This window comes from Megalobrama amblycephala, linkage group LG22 (genome assembly GCF_018812025.1).
Source record: "Megalobrama amblycephala isolate DHTTF-2021 linkage group LG22, ASM1881202v1, whole genome shotgun sequence".
Classification (NCBI taxonomy): Eukaryota; Metazoa; Chordata; class Actinopteri; order Cypriniformes; family Xenocyprididae; genus Megalobrama; species Megalobrama amblycephala.
The window spans coordinates 30,550,517-30,561,717 of record NC_063065.1 but is presented as its reverse complement, the minus strand read 5'-3'; the positions used below and the strand labels follow the sequence as shown (position 1 = coordinate 30,561,717).

General features: G+C 39.5%; 1 protein-coding gene across 1 annotated transcript in view; it reads left to right on the top strand.

Annotated features, from left to right (window-relative positions):
• Nucleotides 1-1,597: 1,597 nt before the first annotated feature.
• LOC125258098 (cadherin-7-like) overlaps nt 1,598-11,201 on the top strand; it is an 88,632-nt gene continuing 79,028 nt past the window's right edge. Inside the window, exons 1-2 of the mRNA XM_048174936.1 lie at nt 1,598-1,709; nt 9,384-9,821. Coding sequence (XP_048030893.1) covers nt 9,600-9,821 — 222 coding nt within the window. The 5' untranslated portion in view covers nt 1,598-1,709; nt 9,384-9,599. The remainder of the gene's footprint in view (nt 1,710-9,383; nt 9,822-11,201) is intronic.

Sequence of the window (11,201 nt, the reverse complement as noted above, 5' to 3'; positions counted from 1 at the left end):
GGAAGCCAATGCAGTGATGACAGAACTGGGCTAATATGGTCATACTTCCTAGTAGTCTAGCCTTGAGGTCATGAACACATGAACTAACTGTTCTGCATTCTTCATTGAGGGCATATGTCATAGTTTAGATATATTTTTCAGATGGAAGAATGTGGTTTTACAGATGCTACTAACATGGCCTTCAAATGAAAGATTGGTATCAAAGAACACACCCAGGTTCCTAACTGACGAGTGTTAGACAGTATTCTAGATTATTATGTGAAAACGTTTTTGGTCCAATAATTAGAATCTCTGTTTTTTTTTTTTTTATTTAATTTAATAGTAGGAAATTACTGGTCATCCAAATTTTTATATCAGTTATGCATTCTGTTAATTTTGTGTCTGGTGTAGACACGGTATTTCACAAAATTTCTGAAACTATGGGTCCATTTCACGTTTACGTCACACATCTCTTGCAAAAGCAAACACTTCATTCAAAACTTTTTTACAGTTTTTTTTCAACTGCTTACATTCATTCTCAAAACTTTGCCTCTTTTTTCAATACTTTACACAAATCCAAGAATTGTACACACAAAATGCAAAATGCCTCACATCTCTTGCAAAATGAAGCTCTGCATTCAAAATATCCCAAAGACATCTTAAAAGCAAACATTTGTCTTACGATGCAAACACCTTTGCCATAATGTTCTATTTTTGGATATATCATTTACACACATTTATTCAAAACTTAAAAGCTCTTCTTTCATGAGCTCCATTTCTGTACAAGATTAAAAGTAAAATTCACGGTAAACACGAGAGCAAGATTGAAACCAAACTATTTATTTTTTTTACTGTAAGCATATGTGGTTGTGAATACAGTATCACACAATATGAAAGAAAAGAAATACATCAACCATGTGTAGTTGGACAGAAACAATGGTTGTGCTTGTAAAAGGAAATCAAGATACTTTCTGTTAGATTTTTGTGCATTACATAGAGAATTGTGTGTTGGGTTTTGCAAAAAGTGTTTTATGAAATTGAAAACTGAGTTGAAGGCCACAATTAGTGTATGGTTTTGCTTTTGCAGATTTGGTGTGTGATTGTGGTGTTTGAGTGTCAGCTTTCAGAAATTGTGTGACAAATAAGGATTTTGTGTGTAAGCAGTTGAAAAAAAACTGTAAACAGAAATGCAAGGGTGAAAAATGTAAATTTGTTTCTCAAAACATTGAGTTTTGATTTCTACGATCAAATTAGGTATATTTATCCAATAAACAGAAATGCAAGAAGGTAAAAATAAATAATTTCTTTCTCAAAACAATGTGTTTTGATTTCTAAGTAAACAAATTATGTATAAGTGTTTTCACACATGATGGGTGTAACTGGTAAATGAGTGTGCCACTTAAATGCCAGTGTTTCCCAAATGAAACAAGAGCTGTTAGTTTTGAATAATGTGTCTAATGCAGAGAACTGTGTTTAGCATTTTGAAAAAAGTTTGTTTTACAGTTGCAAACTGAGTGTAAATCTGACAGTGCGCTTGCAGTTTTGCAGACTTGGGAAGAGCGAGAGAGAGAGGCGCGTCTCCGCGCGCTCATTCACGCGTCTCGCAGCATCACGCGCACTAGAGGATTTGATTCTCGTCCCTCTGACGTCTTTCCTTACTTGAGCTCGGTGGGTCGACACGATCATATCGAAGCGGAACTTCTGCGGATGTTTCTCTACAGTCACATTAGGTGAGTGTTCACGTGTGTGTGTGATGAATGAGTTGTTATAACGGTCCTGCTGACGGACATTTACATCCATAAACAACATAAAGAGAATAAATCACGTCTTCATGTTACACGATCTTTCCATCCACTCTCATGTTCAGCTCAAGGAGTTTGAGATGCGCTTATAGTTCAAAATTACTGTCAGACACTCAGATGAGAATATGCTTTATTCAGTGTTTATGGGTTGGTTTAATTTCTCTGTTTCTCTGGGTGGGGAATTGATGCTATAGTTTATGTGGGACACTTATCTTTAATAATTAACGTGTGTTTGTTTCAGAGTAAATCAAGAGTACTTTTATTCTAATTATTATATAGTAGCAAAATATAAGGCGTAGATTATTGTCATTTACAAACACACATGGTCAGTAGTTCATGATATGAATACTAAAATTTGTAAATTGTAACTATATCTGTTATGTATTATACATGTACAGTAGTCTACACTAATCTTACGTTAAGGGACTGTCAATTAAGCTGTAAGGAACATTAATCAGAAGCTATTATATTATTAAATTATATATTTATGTGTACCTATATCCAGACTGAGGCATGCATTTTGTACTAAACTGACTTTGAAGACAACTTCCAAATTATAATTAAATGAATGCTTATCAAATACTCAAATTTGCGTGCAATAATTTCTTAGTCTGTTATAAAAAGTACTCGCAGGTGTTTTTGTTTGCTAAACTGCACCACTGGTTTGAAACATCTTATATGTGCATAAAGAACTATTATATTGTTTGCTTCAAATCTTTTCTGCCAATAAAAATGCATGATGCCCCTGAAAGGAACTGCATTAGTTGGAGTGTAGGAATTTTGTTTTATTCATTAAGATCTTATCTGATTCAAACAATTATTATGTTTTTGTTTGGTGTATGTATTAATTTGAATATACATTATATACATAATATTTAACATGGACAACCAATCCAGTAATGAATACAGACACAATCACTCAATCGACCCACTGCTGTCTGTGGAGTTTTTATGCTTCATATTTCTGTGGAAAACTGTTATTCATTTTATTTTTCATGTTTCTTTGAATATAAAGTTCAAAAGAGCAGCATTTATTTGAAATGTTTATATATATTAGCAATTAAAAAAAGAAAACAGAAAAAAAACTTCTTGAGGAAAATCACAGGCAAACCACTGTGAAATTGTAAAGTGCTAATTGAATGAGACGTCCACAGCTTGAGACGACTGTGACTCTTCAGAAGCATTTCGTGGATTTTAAAGTTTAAAGAATAAAGAAAAAACAAACGAGTGATATGATGATAAAAACAACTCCAGCTCCACTGTGAAGTATGATGAATGCCCTTAATATCATGCTAGAGATGTCATAAATTGTTTAATTCTTATTTTCATCTTGTCTGTAGAAGTTTTGTTCTTTTATAGTAATTTCAAATGCATTTGCCGTCTCTCTCTCTCTCTCTCTCTCTCTCTCTCTCTCTCTCTCTCTCTGAGGTGATTGTTGTAATACATTTATTCATTTGTAATACCGAAGGCACAGGTGCTGATTCTCCCTTTATTATACATGTGAAATAACTGGAGCGGTGGATCGTATTGATGAAACAGAAGCGATAGAAGTGAGTCAACCGAAAACTGAAACAGAAACAGAAAATTCAAGAAAAGACAAATATTTTATTGGAAAATAAAATTGAGGGACATGTGGTAGAATTAGATTGTGCTTAAAATCAAGAAGGCTAATAACACTCATGGCTCATAAAACATCTGAGTGTGTTTTCTGCATGTGTGACCTGATAATTCAACACTTTATATTGAATTCTCCCCCCATAAATTCAGAACGAGAAAGCTCAAACAATTAAATAAATTATGTTTTTCTGTGAGTGTATTTAGCAGTTCTGGTAGGCTGGGTGATATATGATCACATGTTATCTTCTCTGCTTATGAATAGTTACAAAAGAAGCTATCAAGAACAGTATGTCGAGGTAACGACTGCGACAATCACACCTGTCCAAATGTCTCAGTTACTTTGATTGTTTTACTCTAACTCTTGGATTAAACATTTTGATTTAGAATTAAATAACCCATTACAGAGCAAGTACATAAATATTGAGATATATCTAATATTGTCAAAAGGTTGAAAAACAGATATGCACATTTACAATCACAAAGTGAATACTTTTCTACTAGAAAATATACTAGAAAAATACTTATTTCTACTAGAAAGAAGGCAGATATTGGGGATTTAATGGTCACTTCATTCAGACAGTACCTTTGCTCATCAGTGGCTCAAACTGAACGAGTAAAGGTGGTCGAGTTCGGACACTCAGGAGGTTGTGAGCCATTGCACATGATAACAGTCAGTTAACCTGATATTAACCTGATAATTGCGTGAAAGCAGCTGGTACACGGCATGACTGTACTGCAAACCGGCGGGACCACATGAGCTTCAACGCTGAACATGGAGACGGGAGCTTTCAATGTTTCTGCTATAGCTTTGGATAGAAAAAAGAAAATAAAAAGACGAATGTTCAAATGATTTGATGAAAAATCAGAGAAAAAGAGAAGAGTGTGTGTGTGTGTGCGCGTGCGTGTGAAAGATGTAGGCTTTATTTAGACATCGTGAACAACAAACACATAAAGAGCTAAAGGCACTCGCACAGCAGTTTCCTTCAGCATGATTTCATTATGAGGTGATGCAGAATGACACACTATCAGAGCCACTTTGTAGCTTATTCTGGCCAAGAGGTTCCCAGCTAGACAGGAAATTACAGGTTCATGAGACGCAAATTATTTGAATTATGAATTTTACCATTTGAATGATGTTATACCTGTTGGTTAGTGCATGGCCAATGCCGTATATGTCCGAAGAACATCCTGCATCACAGTTTTTGAGCATTTTGCCACTATTTTAAGATGTTATTTCCAGTTAAAATAGCTCAACTTTTAAAGACATCTCAAGAACCCTGTTCAATTCAGTTGCACTCTGTTTAGCTGTTTTTGCATCTCAATTTAATAATTTAGCAGATGCTGCAAGTCAATGCGATTACAAATAGGGAATATCACAAGCCATTTGGCATAGAGGGGTCAACAATTTTCTCAGTATCTCAGTATCTGGCTTGTTCTCAAGTACTCCTGCCCTTCCCTGGACCAGCTGATGTTCCCATGAGGAAAACAGCTTCATAAACATACTAAATGAGATGTAAACATGCAGAAACATTTATCTGAGGGTTAGATTTAGGGGTAGACAATGTAAAATATCAGAGCTAGCTCAGAATGAAAACAATAGAAATCACTGGAAGGTGAGTGACAGAAAACAAACATGTGTGTGTACCCGTACCATTATTTGATTATGTGTGTTAATTTTCACCCTACAATAATTGCTCTGTTAAGCAGGATGAAGAACAGAACAGCTGAGAGACGGAAGTGTTGAACAACAGCATGCTGAAGCAATTGTCTCTATCGCTGGCAGAGAAATGCCTGAGATGGGCAGAACAGACTTGGGCAGAGGCCTTCCAGTCTTTCCATGTAGGAATGTTGATGTGGCAAACTGAAAATGAGCTGCGGTCTGATCTGTTTTTAAAGAAGTTGTTAATTAGACAGAGCGCTCCCTGGTGGATTGGAGGTAGAGATCTTCCAGTCATGATGCCCAAGGAAGGGCAGTTGACAGAAAAGTAGTGGGCTTTACTGCTATTAACGTCCTTTTCCTCACTTTTCCTCTGTCGGCCCTCTGCAGCTTTAGCAGTGGTAGTGTAGACTAGATACAGCTGCATGTTTCCCCAGTGGTCCACTGGAAGGTTTTTCCCAGCTGGATCTCCTAAAAGTACTGGTACTGTTCTCCTCCAAGGAGGACTGAGGGTAGAACAGACAGTTATTAGAGCAGATGGTCGAACACTAGATGGCATCCCTCGCTCTCTCCTCCGGTCTTCCCAGTTTTTTCACTTGAAGAGTGTTTTGTTGCTTTGAAGGAGCTTTTCAATTGCTGATGGCTGATGTGGTGGAACCATAGACCGCCCTCTCCAGAGGGGAAGTTTTAGGCGGACACAGCTGTCTCGATCAGCTCTGCTCCAGTGCTGTTTTTCAGGGGCACTAGAGCTGCGGTAGGTTCCCTGCCATTAGGTGCTAGAAGCTAGAAGCTCTTGGTGACTTGGTATGCGTCTTGCAACCCATGCAGTCCCTTCAGGTTGTGCTATGCTTGGTTTGCAGCATGGTCAACATGGCAAGCAGGCATTTGATCAATATGGCATAGTTTGTATTAGGCATGCCTGCACGTCTTTCTTCAGACAAATCGAAGTTGATGATGTTTAATGCAGGCACTCTTTTATAGACATGCTGGTGTTCCAGTGACATCATGTGACTGCTGTATTTCACACGGCACATGCTGATGACATTCCCATAGCGCCAGTAACTGAACCAGCGTCTTGTTCCCTTCTCAGGGAACCAATGTTACATACATAACCCTAAAACCCGTTTTCTTTACATCATTTATGTGATAAATGTAGAAATACACATGCAAAAACAATTCTTGTTTTCATACAGATAACTGGCCTACTCACACTAAACCAAGCAAGACCATTTTGGTCAACCAGCTTCACTAGAAAGACCATCTTCACCAGCTGCGCTTTGCTTGAGAACAGCATGACTCTTATGGTCCAGCACTATACCAACATAAACCATCCTGGAACAACATTCATACTGGTTTATTGAATTTTTTATTTTTTTTTGTCAGCAGATATGTGGTGACTGTGATATTCCACATGAGACACCATCATCAGCCTTTGCCAAAGTTGTTATTTCGCAATGGGAATCAGCACTAAGATGCTAAACAGCTAATTGATATTCCACACACTCAGATCTTCTGCCCTTTCCAACTCACAGGCAGTGTGTGTCCTACGTATCATCATGTTCCTCTCAAATCTAACCACAGTCTATATGTTTTGTCTTGATTGTGAATGTTATGTATATTAAAGTCAAGGACACTTTCTGTGCTATTGTTTGGCAGTCGGCATCTTACGCCTTTTCCAAAATCAAATTCAAGCAGTTTTCAAGCATTTTCCAGAACCTTACAACTGTGGTAAATGACTTGTTTATATATATATATATATGTACTTATACATTCTTCATCACATTAAATTATATGTTACTGTGCTATTTTAATAAAAAAAGTGTTTGTTATAGCATTCTACAGAAGGGTGACAAATGAAAGGGAAACACTTTTCATGGTTCAACATGTCTCACCTGTGTGTAAGTAGACTAGGCATCCTATAATACCTGGATGAGTCTATATAAATCTATCACTCTAATAATCATATAACTTTGCATAACTTTAATAAAGTATGGATATAAATATAGTATAGCCTATAAAGTAATAAATAATAAAAATAAAAAAAGAATTCATTACATGGTAGGGAAACCCTGAATGTGTTCAGCTAATTCAGCCAGCGAATCTCTGTCTGCACTCCCAATGGTACTGTCAGGATTATGTTGTATTTTATGTTAGTTTCATTCCTGTGTATTTGTTTCTTGTGCTTCGGTTTAGGTTTAGTCTTGACTGCATTCTAGTTAGTCTCCTTGGCTACTGATTGCATTCAGATGTCTGTTATTATGTCTCCCTGTGTATTTATACTCCCTGTCTCATTCGGTTCATTGTCAGTTCTCATCTGTAATGTGAGTATTTTACGTTACGATTCTCTGTACCTTCTTCTATGTATTCATGTTTTTTGATCGTCATCGTCATGATTCTGTTAACTACCACATCAGTTGCGACAGAAGAACCCACTAACAATATGGATTATGGGGACTATGTTTCACAAAACGGCCGGTCGGTGGAGGATTATGTGGAGGCTTACCTGGAACTCTATCATGAGGTGTGCTGGGACGATGAAACTCTGAAACATCATTTCTGGAGCGGGATGGACAATTTACTCGGCCAGATGCTGCTGCCCATGCCGGCCACGGAGCCTGAACCCGAGCCAGCACCCGCCGCAGACCATGAGCTCGAGCCCCCTCCATGCCCGGAGTTAGTGCCATTCAATAGTATTCTTGACATTTATTCAACAGTGCTTCTGATCTGCCTGCATTGACACTATTATTTAAGAGCTGCTGTGCAGCCAAATTATGTACCAGTTATCAATGTAAAGCTGCTTTGACACAATCTGCATTGTAAAAAGCGCTATATAAATAAAGGTGACTTGACAGAGTCCACCTCAGAGCCTGAGCAGGTCGCCATACTCGTCCCGAGGCTGGAGCCGATCACCAGATCCAGTGAGAAGTCAGGTCCTGTGAAACAGTTCTCAGATGAGCCAGTTGAGGAGCGCTGGCTCATCAATTTCACCATGGAGCTTGTCCCTCTCCAACCCACTACACTCTCTATCCTGGATGTCGTGATCCCACCCAATATCCTGCCCACCCCATTGTCACCATCATCTCCGCTGATTCCTTCAAATTCTCCAGACTTACCTGGCCCACTGGTGTCTCATAGCTCCTCGACTCCACCCTGGCCGCTGACCCCCCCCAGCTCGTTGGCTCCACCTCGGGCTCTTTCAAGACCAGCGCGGTTCTGTGATGCGGATCCTCTGGCTACTCCTTAGGCCTCCAGGCCCAGTTCTCAACCTCAAACTCTCAGCCCTTCAGATTCGCCTTGGCTCTGCGCTCCCTCAGCTCCGCAATAGTCCGCCATCACTAAGGCTCCAATGGGCTCCCTCGTCACCCTGGTTTCGCTGCGGACTTCTGGGCCTCCAGCTGTGCCTCAACCCTCTACCCATTCAGCTTCACTGGGATCCTCCTTCCCTCCGGTTCCACTGTGGTCCTCACTCCCTCCGGTGTCACCTCCTTCTGCCCAGCTCCCACCTCCAAATCAGTCACTTGATGATGTCACCTCTGTCTTCCATGTCTGCGATGTCGCCCTGGGCTGTCGTCCTTGTGGCTTCGCTTAGGGTCTCAACCTTGTCCCGCTTCACTGCCATCGGTCGACGCCCAGGCTCCACCCAGTAAGAGTTTTAGGACTCCGCCTTGGCTCCTCCCTCCACCAGTTCTGCTGTGGTATTCCTCTCTGCTAACTCCTCCTGTCTCCTATCCATCTCCAGCCACTCCTCACCTTCCTCCTTTTTGTGCTAACGTTTGGTGAACATTAATAAAGTTTGAACAAACAATTAACTATTAATGTTACTGAAAGAATGTTTGTTTATAACTTTTGATAGAACCTTGCCAAACTGAGAATGTTCCCTGTTTGCTGGTTCATCTCCGTTTAAAAACACATTTTTAAAACACTTCATTAAAAAAATTACTCTCCTCATCTCTCCTAATACAGTAAGTCGTTCACAAAGATTTTGAACACTTGTGTAGTTTTTCTCAGAAGAGTTTGCTATGGCATTAAAGTGTTTAACTCTTTCCTAACATTTTTGCTACAGATATTTCTCAGTTGTGTAACTTGAACTGAGGTGTGATATTACTTTTCAAATAAATCAGACTTGTCCCATCAATTTGCTCTTTTGATAGGTAGATCACCCTCACAATTGCATAGCAAGATGTACCAACTGCTTTTAACAACACCCTGCTATCCACCCAACACACAAGCATCGTAGTGGGGTTTGCTGGGACAACTCTTCTTCAGAAAGTCTACGATAGTTGAAGGCAGATCCTCTGACCCTTGTTTTATCTCTCTTTCTCTGATAGGTATCAGAAACTCCTCATGCAGAAGAACCATAAGAAGGTCCTTCAGAATGACATCACTGTAATCACATCAAGGATTTCTGGGTTTTGTGCACCAGAAACTTTGGAAAAACCACAAACTGCAAGGGTTTAATGTTTCATTCTCTGCATTTTTTGGTAATATTTCAGAACATTTTCAGACTGATCCGTATCTTGTGGTGATCCTTCACGTTGCCCCAGATGAGTTTTTGTGGCCGTCTCGCATGTTGTGCCATCTGGCTCTTCGCTGTTCAGAGCATGAGCTGCTGGGCACTGAAGTCTGCTGACACGACCCCTGATCGACCCCATAAAGACCCCAAACATTCACAGGATGCCCTGCAAAGACAGAAACGTAACTGGGTTTGGAATCAGTTCTTTGTGCTTGAGGAATACACCGGGACCGACCCGCTGTATGTGGGCAAGGTAAGAACTCTTCACTCATTTCTCACATAAAAGTCTTGTTTTTTAAAACAATCACCACAAAAGTTTAGTGTTTAGAATAAGTGCAGTCAAGTCCTATATAACATGTACAGGTATTTTTTTGTTCTTTCTGGGTATGCACTAATGCAACATCAGCTGCGTAATGGGTATTAAATTTCAGTACAGAGTAATGTAGTAGTGGTTTTACGGACTAGACTTCACAGCACACAGAACGGGCATAAATCTTAGAATATTATTACATTCTTTTTGCCCTTTTATTTCTGCTGCGGGGTTCTATTTCTGGAACCTTTTGCCCTTTAGTAAACTGCAGCGCTTGAGGAAAGTCTATTAATTCTGTCCTTCTGCTCTTTCTCTGATACTGAGTCTTGGTGTTCAATGACAGCTGTTCACCGCCGTTACCATGATGTCAACCAGTGGCTTCATTAGAAAAGTTATCTTGCAGATTCTGAACAGATATCAATCAAATGTTTAGTGGCTTTTGTTTCCAAATATAATTAGTGGATTTTTAAAATGACGAGTCATCACCAGAGCTTCTCAAACCTGTCCTGTTTCCACTGCACATGCTGTGTCTGTCCATCATCAAACGCACCTGATTCAACTCATCAGCTCATTTGTAGAGATGGCAGGACATGAACCAGATGTGAAGGATGAGGGGGACACAGAATGTGCAGCGGTGGGTTTGAGAAGCTCTGCTCTCAATTAATAAATTAGTTAATTTCTTTCATAAAGCAGATCTGCAGAAAAACAGTGATGTCATCGTCCAGCTCAGTTCAATTCTAATCCAATATTGTCAGTAGAGTCAAATCAATAATATTGTTGAATATTAGGTGTCCCCAACTAAGCAAGCCAAAGGCGACAGTGACAAGAAGCCAAACTCCATCATGTGACAGAATGGAGGAAAAAAACTTAGGAGAACCAGGCTCACTTGCTCAGTTATCTTCTGGCCAATGAATGAACCAGGTGTGATTATGATTCAGGCGGCATCACTACTCGTCATTTAGCCTAAAACAAGGAGTCCGTCTTTAGAAATACGCAAAAATGGGGTGACCTTTGAGCTTGATGGCAGCATGGTGTTTTAGCTTTGCTTTACCCTACTCATTTTCATTATATATTTAGTTTTTTTTTTTTTTTTGCCAAATACTCGACATTTTGTTTTACATTTTGACACTGTGCATCGACAGTATGACTCCTCGTCAAGGTAAATCGGCTGCCAAACAAACACAGCACCATCAAGCATTTGAGGCGGACAAGATGGAAGAGTCCCTTGCCATCATGATCGCCCATGCAATGGACAAACAGCAGCAGTTCATTGAAGCGCAGTTTAAAACTCTGCAAGACAGACTGGATAAAATTCAGTCTGAG